This window comes from Vanessa atalanta, chromosome 8 (assembly GCF_905147765.1).
Source record: "Vanessa atalanta chromosome 8, ilVanAtal1.2, whole genome shotgun sequence".
In the NCBI taxonomy this organism is placed as follows: domain Eukaryota; kingdom Metazoa; phylum Arthropoda; class Insecta; order Lepidoptera; family Nymphalidae; genus Vanessa; species Vanessa atalanta.
The window spans coordinates 6,762,443-6,783,822 of record NC_061878.1 but is presented as its reverse complement, the minus strand read 5'-3'; the positions used below and the strand labels follow the sequence as shown (position 1 = coordinate 6,783,822).

At 31.6% G+C, this 21,380-nt stretch overlaps 2 protein-coding genes across 2 annotated transcripts; one reads left to right on the top strand and one right to left on the bottom strand.

The window, feature by feature from the left end:
• The first annotated feature begins 1,237 nt into the window (after window positions 1-1,237).
• LOC125065840 lies at window positions 1,238-9,087 on the top strand. The gene is made up of 6 exons (XM_047673686.1): window positions 1,238-1,369; window positions 1,642-1,815; window positions 5,820-5,992; window positions 6,938-7,040; window positions 8,135-8,322; window positions 8,916-9,087. Exons 1-6 carry the CDS (start codon window positions 1,238-1,240, stop codon window positions 9,016-9,018), a joined length of 873 nt encoding a protein of 290 aa, XP_047529642.1. The 3' UTR covers window positions 9,019-9,087.
• Window positions 9,088-11,949: 2,862 nt separating this feature from the next.
• On the bottom strand, window positions 11,950-19,572 carry LOC125065835. Its single transcript, XM_047673682.1, has 9 exons — window positions 19,252-19,572; window positions 18,902-19,080; window positions 18,524-18,715; window positions 18,202-18,338; window positions 16,746-17,000; window positions 16,203-16,334; window positions 14,764-14,865; window positions 14,114-14,286; window positions 11,950-13,440 (listed from the first exon to the last, which is right to left on the bottom strand). Exons 1-9 carry the CDS (start codon window positions 19,407-19,409, stop codon window positions 12,606-12,608), a joined length of 2,163 nt encoding a protein of 720 aa, XP_047529638.1. The 5' UTR covers window positions 19,410-19,572; the 3' UTR covers window positions 11,950-12,605.
• Window positions 19,573-21,380: the final 1,808 nt, after the last annotated feature.

Genomic DNA, 21,380 nt, shown 5'->3' with positions numbered 1-21,380 from the left:
TGTGTTTTTGTTTTGATTTGTAAATTATTAGTGTTTTATTAATTTGAAAATAAACTTTTAGTTACGTATATAATTCTTGTGTATTATTATTACAGCGGAATCGATTTACTTGAACTTAGCAGAAATTATTAAATTTTATTTCGTTTGCAAGTTAATATAATATGTAAAATATAATTTGCGTGATAACAATGGTATTTTTTAAATATATAAGTAACTGTCATTAAAACGGTGATTAAAATTTGACCACACTGCAATATGTCGGCTATTGACACTATGCCTACGATGTCAATGGACGATGATTGTTCACAAGTTTTACCACAAAGAGAAAAGAAGACTTTATGGTATAGGTTGGCGGACGAGCATATGGGCACCTGATGGTAAGTGGTCACAACCGCCCATAGACAATGGCGCTGTAGGAAATATTAACTATTCCTTACATCGCCAATGCAGCACCAACCTTGGGAACAAGATGTCATGTCCCTTGTGTTCACCCTTTCACCCTTCAATTCGTAACACAACAATACTGAATATTGCTATATAAAGCCAGACGGGCTTGTACAAAACCCTGCCACCAAGTAAACGTCAACGGTTACTTTAAGTAAATTCTACTTGCATCATTGGGTAAAACAAATAACACCTTGACGAACAATCGTACATACATATAAAAAAAATCACAAAGAGAAAACATTGCTCTTAAAAATTCAAAATAAGTCTCAAATATGCAAATATGAAATAATAATTGACGACCTCCGTGGTCGAGTGTGTTGAGTCGGTTTTCATGGGTACGCCACTCTGAGGTCCCGGGTTCGATTCCCGGCCGAGTCGATGTAGAAAAAGTTCATTAGTTTTCTATGTTGTCTTGGGTCTGGGTGTTTGTGGTACCGTCGTTACTTCTGATTTCCATAACACAAGTGCTTTAGCTACTTACATTGGGATCAGAGTAATGTATGTGATGTTGTCCAATATTTATTTATTTATTTATTTATTTATTTATTTATTTAATAATAATATTACTGATTAATATTGAAATGTAATTTGCAGCTGATATTTTCAATAATTTTGTTTTTACTTAACATAAAACATTATTGATAGATTTGTTCATTTTAAATAAATATTTGTAAATTAGGAATATGTATAAAAATTATACATTATCTGTACACAGACGTGATAATTTTGATATAAATCAAATTTGTTTTCATTACTACTAAATTTCTATGGCCATAAAAAAATCTTTACTATGAAGCTCCCTTTCAATATAATTTTAAGGCCTGTATTAAAAACTTATTTTAAAAGTTCGAAGGTTTTTTGTCAACATTATACATTTGCTGCTAGTGTTCCCTATACATATATCTATAGTGCTCTTGGGTTGGTAAGTCATATTTAGTAGATTTTTATTCTATCCTAGACTTCCTAACCACTCAATTTAAATAGGATTTAGTTATGACTAAAAATGTATACTAAACACAAAATTTGAGCCTTTTTCTTTAGAAACATTTCCAAGAAGAATTAAATAATATCATAAATATAAACACGACTTACAAATTTAATATTATAAGATTGATAGATGAGAGAGATTGACAATTTACTTACTAATTTAATATTATAACTTCAATTTTATTAAGACGATTTTATTAATTTCAGTTCATTAATGTTCACCACTTAAAGAAACATCTCGGTGAGATACCATTGATCGATCAAGTTTCAAAAGAATCAAACAAAATTTATAGGAATGAAATGCTTGTGCATGATTTGAAAATTATAGCAATATCTATGGGTTTAGTTCAGTATTCGTGTCTACTGTTTGGATGTTACACAGTAAGAAAACAAATATTACTCACATACTACTTGTCTTGTATATATTACCAGAAATGTATGTAATCTAGGAATTGTATACAGTTCCTAGGAAATGTATGTAATATATAATACCTAAAATCGCACGGAAATATGTAAAATAAATTGTATTAGACCCATTTACTAGGAAATCCAGACATTTCCTAAATAGCAATCGGAAATGTAAAACCTTTGAGATATCAATGGGTGTGTGGGGATAGCGGGACGAGGGGAGGGTATTGTTAACGAAAGTTTGACTTTATAAGAATAATATAAGACGAATTTATGATAAATACATTTTAGAAGTTACTAGATAGTTGATTTTCGAAGCTTTAATTTGTAAGATAATATGAAGATTATTATATTTTACGATATGAGTGCTACCCGAACGTTGTTGTCTGAACAAACGAGTGCTTTAATAAAAAATATTATTCTCATTTTAACAGCCATTTGAAATATGTACAATTCCAAGGAATTGTACATATTTCACTAGGACATTTATGTATTGAATAGTTTTAGAAACAATATTTTATACATTTCCTAAATAGCTTCGGAATTGTATAAATTTCCTAGGATTTTTATACAATTTCTAGATTTCATACGTTTCCGGTACCATATATACTAATATTATAAATGCAAAAGTAACTCTGTCTGTCTGTTGCTCTATCACGACTAAAACACTAAACCGAATTTAAAGAAATTTGGTGTGAAGCAAGCTTGAGCTCCAAGGCCTTCCTTGGCTACTTTTTATGACACCTGGCGACCGATCCCTCAAACGCGAGTGAAGCTGCAAGCGACAAGTAGCTACTTATAAAGACGCAAGTCATGAGATGCTGGAATCAAATTTCGAGCCAATAAAAACCTGCCATGACCCTGCCAGGTCAATCTCAATCGAAGTTTACGGACTCAATCCCTGTCGAGAACTATTGAATTTTTATTTGGGTCTATAATTCAATTCTTGCTCGGCCAAGGAAAACATAGGAACTAAATCGGCATATGTTGGATGAGAATCTGCAACATGTGTAGCCGTCAATTGATTGATGCAGTAGGTATATTTATAAATGAAAGTGGGCCTTAGCCCAGCAGTGGGATATTTACAAGTGATTAGATTTTTGTATTGGATTGACATTCCATGGGATTATGAAAGGGATGGAATAGGGAGTGCATGGCAAAGGGATGCGAAGGGACTAAAATTAATATCCCAATTACCTCCTTAATTTTATACTACCACTACTATTTTATATTACTTTTATATTTACCACGTTATTCATTTTTCAGGAAAATCCCTCGCTCTTTCTTCCACATTTGGCAGGTCAATTGATAGTTGTGTGCGTTAAGATTGTGAACGCATTTTTAGTTCTCATCAAAGTGGATCTGAAGTCATTGTATAAATTCCAGCACAAGTTGACGGGTGTCGCGCTCATGACTTTTAACTGGTGTCAAGAGTTTTGCGTTTTCAGGCAACATTTATGTGTTTGTGATCTTTAAAAGCATTTCTATAAACTATTCTGTATTATATTAAAAAACCTTTTAATCAATCATCTATACTTATATGCGAGATGTTTTAATAATGCCTATAAAATGAATTATATTTTATGAAGTAGCGCTTTTCGGAGAAGATTTAAGAAAATAATATTATAATAACTACAAATAGATGTTCTTTAATTTTTACCAGCCTTAAATTTAGAAGTGTCAATCCATAATCTCAAGTTCTTGTATAGAATACTAGAATAATTCTTCAGTAGATAAAATTACATATTATTATTAATTAGGATTATACTAAGCACTTCACGTTTTGTACTTATGATAATATTTTCATGCTCCCGTACCTTTCCACGAGCGTTCTTAAATTTACCACTTGTGACCTTATTGCTTTATCATTTCTTCATGTGATTTCATGACAAGGTGATGTTTTAACTTAATATCATACATCTATAATGCTTCCCATATTTTTATTGCCGAAAAAACTGAGCGTTAATGCCGGATTAGTCGTTTTCACAAGAATTATATGAATAATTATGTATGTGGTTGTTGTGCTTATACACGCATACGCATTTACACGCACACAAACTTAAAAATTACAGAAAGTGAGAAGCGGCAATTAAAATAAGCGCTCTTAAGGCATGGATATCCGTCGAATGGCTTCAAGTTAGTTACATACCTTTATTCTAGGTACATGTAAACAAAAAACTCAAAAAAATATTAGAAGTAATAGAAGTAAATATCCATAGTCATTAATACTGTTATTAATAGGATCACTAATAATGATATTATTCGGATTTTATAGGAATAAAACATATTGTTATGGAATGCTCAAGAGAGCATTCTATAACAATATATTTAAATTAAAATTCAATATTACATATCAAAATAATAAGGGAACTTTCGGCTTATTTTTACGAAATATCTTTTTAAATATTTTATAAAGATTTTTACCTAATCGATACGCACAAATCGCTATACAACGTCTATTAAATCATTTCGGGACCCGTTTCCCGGGAGTATAATTTATTAAAAGAATACATTCACAATTCATTTTTTTTTTTACATTTACAAAAAATCCTTATTTTTATTCGAGTTACACAGTAGGCATGTGTCATTATTGAACTATATAAGACATACAGGTTAATTATTTAGGTACATTTACTTGAATAATTCCCAAATGTATTATTTTTAATAATTTGTTTCGACTGTGCTTAAGTAATACAATAGAAAAGTACACGTGTATTGTTTCACGGAATTAGGTTGTGGGCTAACTTTTATCATGAAATTCATATGCGTGGATTGAGTTAGGATGAATATTTGGTTCACGGTAGCATGTGCAAGCGATCCCGTGGCGCCCGCCGTAAGACGGAGAGGGTACCGCTGGTTTTTTAGTGGGTAAACCCGGCGTACCTGGGCGCACTCGACGTCTAGGGCTCCGGGGAATCCCACACACCCCCTCACCTTCCATCACGTGGGGGAAGCGCGTAAAGCGTTTTTCCAGCGAGAAAAAAAAAGGATGAATATTGGGTATAAACGTCGACTAAGAAGAAAAATCGATGCGTAAATTCACATCGTGCAGCAAAAGTCTGGGGCCCACTTTAGGTTATTATACATATTTCGACATTAAAGGCCATTTAAAATAATATGTCGTTACTTTTTTTTACAAACTGAATGTTATGACAACTACAAACGTCAGCAATAGCTGCATCGATATGTTGGAATGAATATTTTATTTTATTTTCGTCAGCGATAGTGTGCTGCTCATGGAAAACGCTTAACCACTTTCTCTGAATGCATAATTTCAAGACTTTATAACATTTATATCGAATACAGTGAAGCAGTATGGATACAGAGAGCAGCACACATTTCCTTGAAAACATTAGACTAAAACACGAAAATAACACGAATCCTGTGAGTACCTGGTAAAATAATAGTTCTCATTTGTTAACTCAATTATCTTCACACATCCAGTCACCTTGATAAGGTGAATGGCAATTGTCGAGGCAAGCGCATTGAATCGTTGATTACATTAGTACATTAGCAGCCTGTAATTTCCCACTGCTGGGCTAAGGCCTCCTCTCCCTTTGAGGAGAAGGTTTGGAGCATATACCACCACGCTCCTCCAATGCGGGTTGGTGGAATACACATGTGCAGAATTTCGTTGAAATTAGACACATGCAGGTTTCCGCACGATGTTTTCCTTTACCGCCGAGAACGAAATGAATAATAAACACAAATTAAGCACATGAAAATTCAGTGGTGCCTGCCTGGGTTTGAACTCGAAATCATCGGTTGAGATGCACTCGCTCTAACCACTGGGCCATCTCGGCTTTCGAATCATTTAGGCACTGAATCGTTGATTGCATTAGTTTTTTCCGTCAAAATACATACCAAAATGCAAAATCAATATAAAATAGATATCGTTACCAGTGTCTAAAGTACTCTGTATTTTATTTATATGTTAATATACAGTTTGTGAAATTAATATTGTAAATATTTTGCAGAATGATTCGGGGCGTTGCGAGAGTACTGGCATCCGAGTAAAACTGCGAGCTCTGTTGGTAGCTCTTTTAGGAGTGTCGATGTCAGCTTGCGCGTTTGCCTCGCAGCCTGTTGAACTGGAACTAGACGATGATGAAGTTAATCAAAGGCTTAATAATGTTAGCTTTGCTAGACGGTAGGTTCATTTGTTGGAGATAATTATATTTAGACAAAAATTCACAGATACTATTAAAGGTGGCGCGCTTATATGTCAGTTTTCATGCCTAATAGAGGGCGATGTAGCATATCAATAAAATGTAGAGGGATTGATCCATTATTTTGAGAAAATTCAACGAATCTTATCTCTACAACAAACTTTTAAAATGATATAAGTCATTTTAACCAAATTTTACAAAACCTAGTATCTTGCGTTTAAAATGGTTAAGGTAGTCATTTAAAAGAAGAGTATAAGAAGCTGATCAATACGTTGTCAGCCTTGATTGATTTTGCGTTACCGATATATACGAACCACGCAGATCTTTCATCTCCTGTTCTATAGAAAAACCTGTGGCTGCATAGAAAACTTTCAGATTTGTTCAGCTCGCCGTAATATCTTAATAGTTAGCAGTTCGTTAAAAATATCATGTTAAATACCTATATTGCAAAAGTAAGCCAAAGGTGTTCTATTATTCAATATGCCAGTTTCAATGGAAAAGTCTTGACAGCTTTGGATCGTAACGCGAATAATTACGTAAACCTATGGGTGTTTTGATATCTATCCATTACTTTGATTATTTTTAAAACGAAGAATTTTGTATTAATAAATAGTTTTTTTATAAGGATGAAGAAGGAGAAAACATGTTTTAAATGCAACACAAATAAGTCTATTTAAGACCGTAAACTACGATTATTATAAGTTTCTTCAAAGTATGTTAGTTTTCCCAAGACCTAAATGTCACTTAATATGGTTATGGTAAGATGCTTCATATCAAGTAAAGGGTTTTTTATTTTAGTTTTTTTGTTAAAGCGTTATCGATAGTTATTTAATTTATAACAAGACTTTAGATCTCATTTTAAATAAAGACTATAATAGTATTTATATGTCTTTTTATTTTATTTAACAATGTTTTGTATTTTTTAGTATTACAAAACCTACAATTCGCCTCGTGATGGGTTACGGAAAACTTAGCGCGTTCGTGACAGCTTGCACTTCTCTATTGCTACTCATCGCTGTCATGTCCAAGGTATGTATCGCGCCATTAGATTTTGGACTCATAACTTAGAACACGTAAAAGTTACTGTACATATTGTGCTATTTTACAACTTAGAATTAAAATCAGTTTTTATACTATTATTTATAGTATTAGTAGTCGAATGAAACTAATTTTACAAAACGAAATAAAATCCGACTTAAGAAAAATCCTCGTTGGGCTAATAAGCTATTGAGTTTTTCTTTCACGAAATTTTCAATAGCGTGGAGTTGAGATTTATTATAGCTCTGGATTGTTAATTATTGACCGCACTTATGTGCTAAAAGGGTTTGTTAATTTCCCACTTATTCATAATTCTTTGATAATAAACAATGAGTCTGTAATCCAAGAATTTATTTTAAATCAAAAGAATTCCCTTGAACGTTATTAAAAATGAGTAAATTATATACATACCAAAATACTCTTTCGAAACTCTGTGTTAATTTACTGTGAGAAGTTAGTATTTTTGATTGAACCGTGCTTTAGAAACCATGGCAAGTCATTGATTTTGCGCTCGATCGCTGATAGCTACCGACTAACATGTCGGATTGCCATGTCATCACACTGAGATACCCTCACGTATAGAAAGTTCACTTGTGCACGCAAACACAGATGTACTACAACATTTATTATAGTTATGTTTTATTTTATAGAAAAATAATACTCATTAAAATCGGTTCGTTGTCGACAAAGACAGACACAAGTATAACTAATTAGTAGAGATGGACCTGTACATGTCCTACACATCCAAACCTTAATACTATTATACTTAATACCTACCCATTTGGAAGTTCTTGTAAAGGGTGCTAATTGTTGCATGGAATAAGGAATTCCACATATTAAAGAATCTTCACACTTTAAGGGCCTGTCGAATTTAATTTAGATTTTTTTAAATTTTGATTATGACTTATCTATATTGTTTGTATATCTATTTATGTGTGTGAACGCTTATTAGGACTTACAATTTGGATACGCATAGTATTGCAACAACTGATAAATTTATTAATTATTTTTTTCGTTTCTTACATACCTAAATATGTAACGAAATAATGTTATGGTATTACTAAACACGTGTCATTTCTCATTAGCAATCCTGGTGGCGACGTGGTGCCAGATGGTTAGCGGCTCCTGCATTGCTGGTTGCCGCACTAGAAGCGGCATCAGATGCTAGCGATGCATTGTTAGCTGCAGTGTTGCGAGGGTCGGCCGAGCCTGCTTTGGTCGCTGGACAAACTGCCGCTGCTTGTCTCTTGATCACTATTGAGATTCTCGTCTGGTAATTATTTTATTTAAAAAATTCAATATCTATCTCCCTATAAATATATTAAAAACTTTTGATGGTGAGATCTAATTGGATTCAGAACAAGTTGACACTAATTATTTTTGGACGGTGTTTGTTAACGAAAGTCATGTTTTCGATGATATAAATAACGCGGATTCAACACTGGGCGAATACCTCTGAGTACAAACGTGAGTAAATTTTCATTTCTTCGTAGTTAAAATAAATTAACACAGAGTTTCGAAAGAGTATTTTGGTATGTATATAATTTACTCATTTTTAATAACGTTCAAGGGAATTCTTTTGATTTAAAATAAATTCTTGGATTACAGACTCATTGTTTATTATCAAAGAATTATGAATAAGTGGGAAATTAACAAACCCTTTTAGCACATAAGTGCGGTCAATAATTAACAATCCAGAGCTATAATAAATTCGGTAGTCGATCCTTAATGTTTCTTAAATTATAATTATGATCGCTCCTAAGGAAAGCCTGCCACGTAAATCGAATATATTAAGCTAACTAACTAAGAGTATGCTTATATAAGTAAGTTGTTACCTTTCTACTAACTTATTTTATTTCTTTACAGGTACTTCATTGCTAAGTTTTTTGAATTTAACCCAGCTATACCATTGCCACTGCCTAAAGAAGCTTTACCAAAACCTGCTATTACTTACCCCCAACAAAGTTAAATAATTGTCTCAAGCCATGTATTCACTGAATCCATAAAATAATAATTACATGCTGAAAATCAATACTTCCTCGTGGCGTTTTCATTTCCAATTATAATAATTAGTATCTACCTCATCGGTCTAGCTGATAGCGAGGTGCTAAGATCTCAATCAAGCAAATTCTCAGTAGGAAGTTGTGGTGTAACTGTAACATACGCGCACCGTAAAACTGTACTGCTAGAATTTTTCTTATCGTGTATTATTCATATTTTAATTTCCAGATAAAAAATGTCTTCCCCAAAATTAGATTTCACATGGCATGTCTCTCCTCGCTCAAAAGTCGGTCAAAACTTATCTGTTTAATAAATATTTTTCTATTATTATATTTTATATACTTTTTATGCATTTTCTATGCTAAAATATAAATTTATTAGATTTTAATTACAAATATACCGACTGGTCGGTGACTCGGTGACTAGTCGGTAAAGAGTACCAACAAACTGGCTTCTTTAATTATATATCTTTTTTGATAAAATGTATAATGGAGGATTCACATTATTTTAATTATTACAATGATAATTTATCCAAAATTTATTTAATTTTAGATAAATTATCATTTGTCACAATTCATTATCTAACTGGTAAAAACTCTTTAACTCTTTCAATTTAATGAACGACAACATTTATTTTTTTACAAAAAAACACCGCTCTGACCTGTGCAAAGCAAAAATCAAAAGGCCAATTTGGCTAAGGGAAAGGCTCGGTCTGATAAAAAAAGTCTTGGTCGGTTAGTCGGCCAAAGTTAGAGTCGGTACATCTCTAATTTTAACATACTTTTTTTTGATAAGGGTTATAATGTAACGTAGAAATTAAAAGTATTTTTTATCTCCGTGTGGAAACATAAAATGTATCTTAAGCGTCAATAGTTCTCAATGAATCAATCTCCTATTTCTGAACGTTTTAGAATAAGGTGTGTATTTTATTGAAGTATATAATAACAAATTATTAGAAAAACGTCTTTCATAAACGGCATATAGTATTTACATGTAGAACGATCAAGAAAACTCACAAAATAAAATATTTATCAGTTTCTTATTGATTGATTGAGAATTTTATTTTTATTTTCAGATTGTTTGTTACGCAACTCGATGGCAATTTCAGGGAATCCCCGGATAATTTTTCAGTGTTTCCAATTTCGAAAACAAATAATTTGCGGTGTCATTTAGTACCAACTTTTAAAAAATATTTTAAAATTAATGATAATTAGTGTAGCTTTTGATACCACCATCAACCCATTAGGCGGGTGTCCATTGTACCGATAAATAAACGCTCAGACAGACATGAGTGGAGATGGCCCCAGAGCAATTACTTATCTTGCTACGTAGATAATCAGGCACTGGATATGTCCAGTGCCTGATTCCTGAGATTAGTAGCATATTGGAATTGGTATATATTTCTTACAGCGGTAATGTCTAATGGCGGTGGTTACCACTCGTACCATCACGTGGCTCACTAGTCAGTTTATCTACCTAAGTTAACTTTAAAATGGTTTTTCCTGAAGTGCTTCGTGTCCAGAAACGGTAGAAATAGAGAAAACGTGGAAATTCGAGAAGGCACGAAAAATTAAATTTACTATTGTATGAGATATTACACATACAAGGGATTAAATTAAAGAGCCGAGATGGCCCAGTGGTTAGAAGTTTAGAACGCGTGCAACTTAACCGATGATTTCGGGTTCAAACCCAGGCAAGCACCTCTGAATTTTCATGTGCTTAATTTGTATTTATAATTCATCTAGTGTTCGGCGGTGAAGGAAAACATCGTTAGGAAACCTGCATGTGTCTAATTTCAACGAAATTCTGCCACATGTGTATTCCAACAAACCGCATTGGAGCTAGAAATTTACAGGCTGTTAATGTATGTATATATGTATATAAGGGATTAAATTAAAGAAGGTTTTGTGAACTGTTCTATATTTATATTTGAAATATATATTTCATTATAAAATTTGTTAGTATATATAAACAGTATAATAATTAAATGTGCAATATTAAAGGCACTATAAGTTACATTTCGCATAAATATTAGGTATTAAAATGATTCTAAATACAATAATCTGAATGTTTCCAACGATATCACAGTGCTTCTTAATGCTAAGCTAATGTTTGTTTGTTTTTTTTAAACATTTGGTGCCGCCTAATAATTTTAAAATTTCTATATGACTTCAGTAAAAATCGATCTCAAGGGCTTACAATAAATCAGTAAGTTAAAAATGCTTCTAATTTAATCTGTAAATTTTGGCCTCTAGCGATGAAAATAATTAATTATGGAAGCTTAATTTCTAAAATTCTTGAGTAATACTACATAAATAAAATTAGTGCAAGTGATATATTAATTTTAATAGTTATCACGTTTGATCATGAGGAAATCTTTGTATCGGATGAAAATATGCCCTGTATTAATAAATTATTATTACTTTTTTTGGTAAAAGTTTTCGATTCTGTTTCATAAGCATAATAAATAGTCAATTGTAATTATTAATATATCTTCACCTTCATATTATACAAAATCCATTGCGATTTTTTAAATTAATGTTCATTAAAAAATATTATCAAAATTACATAGCTGTGTTATATACATATATATTATATTTTATAAATTTTCTTAGATATTAATTAATATTGATTAAAATTTCACTTGTTTTAATTGATTTTTTGTACAATTTAACTACTATAATATTAAAGCCTTTTGATAAGTCATATATATTTATATAATATATGATATTTGATTTTTTTCTAATTATACATCCTGTACCATAAAGATACAAAAATTAAAAAAAATTATATGTCTAAATAAATCTTCTTAGCTTCAATAAGGTATTTTTTAATCCCCAATATAACGTAAATCAGAATAACTGTCAAAATTTTATACTAATTCCTTAGATAACAAAAAAAAAAAACAAACTGATAAAATTTGCCTCTTGGCCATTCAATTTATCTTTAAAATAAATCTAAGCAAATTTAATTTAATCCAAGAAACGCAGTACATGATTATATCAATAGCCAGCATGCTTACGTTATTTAATGATTAAATACTGAGATTAATTAGAAATATTCAATATTAATTGTGATATGTATATGATACATTTTTAAATATATAAAAAATAGGAATTTCCAAAGCACCTACTTTAATATTTTGGCTCAATAAACGGACTATCTACTACGACTATAATACCAATATCAGAAGGAGTGAAGACAACTTTGACAATGATCATTTTTAGGGATTTAAATAATGTATGGTTTTCATTAATATAATATTACTTATTCAGGTATATGCCGCTGTGAATATCGCCGATGCAGTTGCAAGTAAAATTAAAGTATGTAGTTAAGGGAATAGTGTTGTATTATAAAATTTATATATATATATATATATATATATGTACATGTATATATGACTGATTGTAATGCATAATATAGCAGAGCTACTAACACATAAATCAAAGTTTTGTTTATATTCACTCCTCCTATCAATGAAACAGAAATATGTTTTATAAATTACTAGTAAGTATTTACTTATAAAGTGTGCTTAGTTTGTACATAGGGCTATAATCAAGCAAACCGAACTCCTTCACATACGGAACATGTGACACGTTTCTTGTTCGGGAACTCTCGTGTTCTTTCCATAATTTTCTCTTCGACCCATTTCATAAAATGATTCTTCAATTGCAATATTGTTTCCTGACGGACTCGCCCCTCTTGAAAGAATTCCCGAAGAACTATCACTATACCGTTGTCGGTGTTTCGGTAGGTGCCCATCGGTCGCTCCTCTTTCATATAATTGAAAACGAATTTAACGATTTGCACTATCAGATCTTCTTCGGGGCTCAAAATTCTTAATCTTGCGATCTCTTGAGGCATCATCTGGGATAAAACGTTAAAGCAAACCGTCATCAAATTGGCGTAGAGGTCTTGACTGAGATTTTCAAGTAGCAGAGCGACGTTTTCTGCTCCTGATGCACTAACTCTGACCAACAATGTCCCGATACGTAAGATTTCACCGGGATGTATGCCAACTAAGAGACCATTCTCTTCGTCTCCATCCACATAACTGACAGCTGTTGTTGAAGGCGCAATACGTGTTGGAGCATTTGGTACGTCAAGATTAGCCGGACCGATTGAAGAGAACAGCTGCGTCCTTCCTTCTGGACCCATATTGTACAATTCGGAAGGATTGAATTTGTGTACTGCATTGAGGTTGACTTGTCCATCGGCTGTCATGGATATTCTAAGTTTGTGCTGGTTTAAATCCTTATTTATTTTGAGTACATCAGCAAAATACTGGTCTTTGTTAGCAATATTTTGTATGCCTTTAATCACTTCCGTATTGCCTTGTATTGTTCCTTGAATTCTGCGTGTCTCAGCGTTGATTTTATCGAATATTTTTCTGGAATGTGTCCATAAAATTGAAATAATCTATATTTCTATTGAAAAATTTTTTACATTCGAATAAAATACAAATTTTAAGCTAGCTCTGAAGGTCTGTCCGACAAGCTTTTCTTAGTTTTGGAGAAGGGACATAACATCTCAGTTCTAATAGTATATTTATATTATTTATTACAAATGTCTATGTAAAGTAGGGACTCCTTATTGTTCAAGTAGGCTTTTACTGGCATTTTGAATCATCATTTATTTTACAGAACTATGTTAAAAGTAAAGCTACCACCGTTTCGGAATGTAGATTAGGTAGATTAGCTGCCTGTATGTCTTACAATGTTAAAAAAACAGAATTATTATTATTTTAAAATATCATATTAATTTAAAATACATTTACGTTATATTTAAAATGATAAATGAGAACTTCAGGCAATGTTATTTTCGTTGTAAATAAATAAACTTAGATGGCCACACTTAAATACATTTTGTTAGCGAATGATTTGTTAAAACTGATTTATTTTTTCAGTCATATTAGACTTAACATTCATACACCATTAAACATCTTAATCAACTTAAATTTTCATGATATGACAAGACTTTTTAACCAGTTGTATTTTATTTTCACTAGATTCTAGATATGCATTGTAGTAATGTAGTTTTCTTTGACTATAATTAGAACTTACCGGTGCTTGTTACTTCTTAAATTAGTACGGTATTCATTAATAGTTTTGGCTTGGGCATCTTCTATGATGTTTTGTGCAGTACGATTAGACACTACAGCGTGACAGAAGAATAAAGTGGCGCTCGTGAACTGGAAGAGTTCTAGCGTAGTTGGTCTCTCGCCGTGTTTGTGATACTGTAAAAAAATAAAAATATAAATAATTTAAGCGAACAAATGGGAATGTTTTTCGTTTTAACTTATATCATAAACAGTTCCTGGTATGAAATAAATAAGAATAATAAATACTTGGTGGTAAAACTTTGTACAAGTCTATCTGGGTGGGTACCACTCAGAGATTATACTACCGCCAAACAGCAATATTTAGTATTATCGTGTTCCGGTTTGAAAAGTGTATGAGCCAGTGTAACTACAGCCATAACACATTAATTGCCAAGGTTGGTGATGCATTGGCAATATAAGGAATGGTTATTATTTTTCACAAAACCATTGTCTATGAGCAGTGGTGGTCACTTACCAACATATTGCGCATTCGCCCGTCCACCTACCAGTATCATGAAATAAATAAAACCTTTTTTGAGGACAATGTTCGGCTGTGATTGGGTTATAACCAAAATATGTACGAATAGTAATAAATAAAATATGATATCTCACTTTTAGTATGATATGCACTAAACTGTGAATAACACCTGCGCCTCCGGTCACCAAGTTCGCATGACGAAGAATTTCAACCGATGCCGCCAAAACTTGACCAGTCTAAAAACCAAAAAGAACATATTACAGATTTCTAATAGCTTCGATAGCGATGTCGTGGTATGGCTTTAGCTAATCCAGCCAAAGTCATTTCTATGGGATTAAACTTTTGCAAAAATGTCAATTTTTCAATCTAATAACAAAAGTATTTCCATAGGAGATAATCATAGGCTGACCACTTCTGCCAAATCCTTGCTGCAAGACAGTTCATTCTACGCCAAGATGGAAAAGCGTATTTTATTAGATTTTTATAGAATTACTTATAGCTCAGTTGTGTTGTTTTTTGGAACGTGAGGTTTAGTTAGTTTGAATTGAAGCCGTTTTTAGAAAATTTTAACAAGTTTTTATTTTACCAACATAACAAAACATACATAATTCATTTAAAAAATGAACTGTAATGTTTACATTTCATATTAATATACAATCTAAATTAATCAAAGCAATCACTTTTATTCTATTATTAGGTAAAATTATTATCAAATTTTTCCTATCAGAAGTATTACAATATTGATAAAGTTCGGACATCCTTGAGCAAGTCTATGCATCAAAATTTCGAATATATTTGACAAATGCTACGTCAAACCATTGAATCATCCATAGTTTATCTGATATTTGTTTGTTTATTAAATACTTGCAGTCGCCTGCGGCTTCGCTCGCGTTTTAATTGTCGGTCGCCCGGTTTTAGGCGTAATAAGTAAGCTTCCCTAATACCATATTTCATCAAATTCGGTTCTGTGGTTTGGCCGCAAAAGAGCAACAGATAGAGTTACACTTTCATTTATAATATTAGTATTGATTAAATATGAGATGCGATGACGTCACGCGTAGGTTTGGTTTTGTGCAGTAAACAGCATCATTTAAAAAATCAAAATTTAAAGTTAGTCTTATTTTTGTAATAATATATAATTTTTAGTACTTCTAAGTAATGAGTAGCATATAGTTTTTTTGATTTAATATATACTGTTTATTATTACATTTATATATATATATATATTAGCTATAGATCTTTTAAATCCACATTTATTATGACATATTAATATAAAGCATAAATAAAAATAAATTTTTGACTGCAAAAATGTAAAGATTAGAGCGACTTCATTGTTAGGTAGTATATTTTATGGTGATTATATAAAATTGACAAGATGATTTTTAATTAACAGCTTACTCCATGGCCGGGCCTTATATAGGCCTGAATGAGTAGGTACCAGCCACATATACCAACTAGTCTTCCACCAAACATAAATGACCCGTGTTAAAGCGAGCTAGTGTAATGTGACAGGCACAAGAGGCATAAAACTTCATTTAGATTCCGAAAATATAAAAAAAAATATTGGATTTACTTTAGTCATATTTGTTCCTGCTGCCGCTGATTTAGATAGTAAGCCAGTAGCGGCTCCAGCAGCGAGTCCAACACTGGAAGCTGCAATATTCAGCCAACTACCACGTGCCTCAGGATCCGTAGGACTGATAGTCTAAAATGCAATTTACACAATATTTCTATGTTAAGAAACAATTAAATTTTTGTCAATTTTTTTAACACTTGTCAATTTTTTTTAAATAGTTAATAGGAATTTACTAATTATAAGACATTCATGTATCAAAGAAAAAAAAAGTTAAACAATAAATATAACAAAGATTATTTATTTCGAAAATGAATCTATAATAAAATTATTATCCCGGCTAAAATAATTGTGTTAGACTACTTAATCCCTTCCATATTAGCACAAGAAATAACAAACCTACAATCTTCAACAATTTCGTATTATATAGAAATTTTAACTTAATTATTGATACAATTTGTATTAATTTGGAATTTAAAATCAAGGAGAGAAAAAGAATCTTTTCAGTAAACCAAGCATATCCCAGTATCACACAAAGCATACCTGTTCATGGACATTTCTATCATGAAGATGAAGAGATGACCTCACAAGACCATATATTCCTGTAGCAACAGTAGCGACCGTAGCTCCAATAATCACAGCGGGTCCAACAGGTGTCAAGGCACTCACACCGAGTACACCTAATGCTCCTAAAGAAGCTACAGTACTAGCCTTGTCTACTGAACTGAGTACTCTGGATTTAAGGCCTAATGATGGTGATGGAGTGACTGTCAGCCTTACAGATACTAGATCTTCTCCCTGTAATTTTCCATATAAATTAAATAGACACAATTTAAGATTTATATAGACAGTAAAACTTTTATTTGCACAAACACAGTACACAATAGGTTTACATTAAGCAAATTATTAAGATTTTAAGTATACAAAACATCTGCATGCATGTAGACGCAAAAAAGATTAAAAATAAAACGATAACCACTTAATTAAACCATGGCAACCCTAGCACTGACTTTCAATTGAAGGTTGTTTCCCTTATTTCATGAATGTTTCTATGTAATATTTACTCATAAATTTCAGTCATGGTGGTCTATATCAAGAAAGACTGGGTAGGAGATATTATAGGGCTCATTTATGTGTGCGAACGCAGGTGTATTCACCATTTCTTCACACTCAGAATCCAATTGGACGGCAATTCAACATGATAGGAGAGCTCAGGTACTGCACCAATGGCTGAGGGAAAATAATTTCTGGACAGAAAATCTCAAAAACTTTACAGGATTAAAGTTAGCCATTATATCCAACAAAGCGCAACTAAAAATAAAATAATACCAATATGTAAAAAAACTAACTCAAACTCTACATTTTAACATTATTTTGTCTAATAGGGGCTTATCTCACAGATTAACCAACTGTTATTACATTGAATGGTTATAGTTTTAAATGCTTCTACTGAACAGGAAATGATTTTGCTAACATTGTGCCAGGATAAGCAAAACGTTCATTACAACTAAGTTACACAACTAACTTATTGTTATATGTAATATTAACACAACAGCTTTGTTTTTTTAAAATATACTTTAAATATGATGTCATCTGTTTTTAATCAACAAATAAAAATAGATGATGTCATGTTTGTTTTTAAATTTTATAAGCAATTTAACTTAACACAACTTTAGTACTTTATTTGAACCAATTGCATTAAAACAAAAATTGTGCTGGTTGAATATTTAACTAAGAAATTAGTGCAATTGATATACCCATGATGTTTGCTCTATATACAATCAAAAATTTCTATTAAGTAGTATTATCTCCTAGTTTGTTAGTTTGTCATTTATAAGTTTAGGTTACTGATATGTTAAAGTGACATGATTCTTTTTTTTAAAACCAAATGCTTACAACTCACACATATTGGCTTACCTAGTGATGTGAAATATCTAAGTACTATGCAGATTGGTGTATTGCAATCAACACTCCAACAACAAAATTAACAACAACTTACATGAACAATATCTCCCTGGTACACTCCATTTTCAGGTGCGATAATGACACATTTCGGCAAAGTATTGTTTGTTAAATATGATGTCCAGTCATGATACACTCTTGCATCTTCATCAATAAAAACCTTACACGGCTTAGCTACAAATAATTAAATATTTAGTTTATATATAGAAATTTTCACTAAGATATTTTTTTAAATAATGTTTTTTTCATTATAGATCATTGATATTGACAGGTTTATTAAGTTATTTTGATTGCAATCAGCTTCATATTTGCTTCAATCTATTGCTATGGGAACTTGAAATTAATAACCTCATACATACCATGAATTGTAGTAGGAATACATTTTCTAACACAAAACACGGGTGTGCACCATATATCGACATCATTGCGTTGATGTAAGTCCACCCAATGGTTAGAGGGTTCAATATTATAGAACTTAATGGGCTTCGGTTTTGCACACACAACCAGTATTACTGACATAAGAATATCTGTATCATTTTGTGCATATTTACCTGTAATAATAAAATTTACCATAAGCTGAAGCTACCCATACACTTGAAAATAATTATAACTAATAGATAGATTACAATTAAATATAAATAATTTAGTGTAATTTAGTTACTGTATTATAGTTATTGGTGAATTATAAGATTTCAATTAATATTAAAAAATAAATTATGATTAAAGAGTAATCTCACTTTGTTCACAGAGCTTTTCATAAATTTTCATAACATGTTCCTTTTGCCTTGATTTATATCCTTCCAGTTGCGTTTCTCCCACGTTGTTTAATATTGACAAATCGCCTGCAGAGCTTGGGGCTCCAAATAAAGCGAATGCTATATTTTGTAACAAGTATTTCCGATTGCTGTAATCATATCTGCAAGCAATTGTTTTTTTTAAGTAATATTAAAGATACTTGCAAAAATAATAATTTGCTTTGGTAATATCTAAGAATGGGTAAATTAAGTAATATATTTCTTTTTAATTAACAATAATATTCATTACAAATAAAATTAATGCTGGAAATATGAATATTTTTTCTACTTACTTAACCCAATCACATTCAGGCAAATTTTCAAAATATTCTTGTTGTATTTGTAAAGGATTGAGCATTAGTTCACCACTGTTGTTATTACTTCCAGATAATGTTTGCTCTAATTGTGATTGTTCTAATGCTAATAGCATATTTTCATCATTTTCAGCCATTTCACAAAGTGTTTAATGAGGATTGACCAACGAAATTATTATCTAAAACGTCAAACTTATGTAATTATTATATTAGTAATCACTAATTTTCGCTATAAAAACTTATTGCGGCGTTAAGTTATTTACGCAATACGGTCACTACTTGCATCTTGTTATTTGTTATGGAAACTTCAAACTTTAAAAATGTGTCATAATTTTAGGTGAATACAGAGAAAAGGGACTTAATGTTGCTAATACTAAAAATATATTTTATTAGTAATTAATTTCGTTATTATACAAGTTTAATGACAAAACTAGTGTTAATTCATTTTAAGTGAGTTTTTTTTTATAAAATAAAAATATAATTTTTTGTGGCGTTATTTGTGCTGAGAGGACTCAGAATATTTCGCCAATGTCAATTTCGATAGAAAAGACACTATGAATATTGAACGGCACGGTCGAGATTACAGGATCAATTTAATTTTGAAGGCATAATAGTAGTAGACTCTTTGCAAACCCATACCCTAAAACAACACGACAATAAATAATTAGATAAACATATTATAATTATTGTTATTAAAATAAAATATAAGAACAATCACAAAACTATTTACAGCTTCATTTTATTTCGCTCAATGTATTTACATAAAAATTTACAAAGTGAACGAAACATATACATTAATAAACACACACAACATTAATATGACGAGGAAGTTTAGGAGGGAGAATTGGGATGGAGAAGTTTGCGGAAAGTAAACAGTACATGGGATAATGTACCTTCAATTAGGTTACCTTCACACAAAAAGTGATCTGTTACCCTAATTTTACATAGATGTATGGGCATTCAAGGCGTAGGCGGCAAATAGTTATGGTGACGATTTACGACAAGGATTAGCTTGCTTGTGTAATGAAAACCAAGGACACCTTGGAATGTCTTGTCTTGAGATGCATAAAATCTACATTTAGATTTTGATAAGGTTTTACTGAACAGAGTTTTAGAATTTATCGTGGTTAGTTTTCGCTAGGGCACGCAAGTCCTCAGTTGAAACTGAAGGATAATTTTGAGTTTGAGGGGATATTTAAGAGGCATCACTAAATATAAGGCGAAGATTTGTCCAGTTTTGTTAAAAAACTTAGAAACTCAGTTTGAATCAGGAGCTCCTTTAATAAGACCAAGTTCTGTGATAATCGGTCAAAGTCAAAGTCAAAAATCTTTATTCAATATAGAAGTGTTTACATTTGCTTATAGATAGTCAAAAATCTACGACCGGTTCGGAATTTAAAACCTCGGACCTGAGAAGAACCGGCGAAAGAAACTCAGCGGGATATGTTTCTTTTCCATGTTACATCAACAATAATTATTATATTTTACTTATTTAAAAGAGCCAGGAGGCGATCGTTTCAATCCTTTTTAGTTGACTGCACACAGTCAACTAAAAAGTCATTAGTGTTGTAATATCCTTTAGCACACAAACGCTCTTTAACGATTCTTTTGAATTTTATAATTGAATAATTTTGAACGTTTTCTGGGATCCTGTTGTGAAAACGTATACATTGCCCCAAAAAAGAGTTACTAACCCTGTGTAATCGGGTACTTGGAGTAACAAGCTTATACTTGTTCCTAGTATTAATAGAATGTACGTCACAATTGCTGGGAAAATCATTTATGTTTTTGCTTACATACATAACACTATCAAAAACAAATTGGGAAGCGACAGTCATTATTTTAATTTCTTTAAATTTACCTCTTAACGAATCTTTAGGGCCCAGGTTAGAATAGCCCTCTTCTGCAGTAAAAAAATAGTATTAATGTCAGCTGCATTACCTCAGAGTAGAATACCATACGACATTATATTGTGGAAATAACTGAAATACACAAGGCGTGCTGTATCCACATCAGTCAAAAGTCTAATTTTTTTTACCGCATAGGCTGCAGAGCTGAGTCTATTCACCAATTTATTTAATTGGGGGTCCCATTGGAGCTTAGAGTCT

Bases quoted from the DNA above. Each gene is read 5' to 3' on its own strand.
- LOC125065835 (XM_047673682.1), bottom strand. From the start codon at position 19,409: ATGGCTGAAAATGATGAAAATATGCTATTAGCATTAGAACAATCACAA. The intron at 18,339-18,523 runs GTATGTATGAGG...AATTATTTGTAG, and splicing joins TATTCCTACTACAATTCATG to CTAAGCCGTGTAAGGTTTTT. The intron at 14,287-14,763 runs GTGAGATATCAT...ATTTTTTTACAG, and splicing joins TAGTGCATATCATACTAAAA to TATCACAAACACGGCGAGAG.
- LOC125065840 (XM_047673686.1), top strand. From the start codon at position 1,238: ATGAAGCTCCCTTTCAATATAATTTTAAGGCCTGTATTAAAAACTTAT. The intron at 5,993-6,937 runs GTAGGTTCATTT...TGTATTTTTTAG, and splicing joins AATGTTAGCTTTGCTAGACG to TATTACAAAACCTACAATTC. The intron at 7,041-8,134 runs GTATGTATCGCG...ATTTCTCATTAG, and splicing joins TCATCGCTGTCATGTCCAAG to CAATCCTGGTGGCGACGTGG.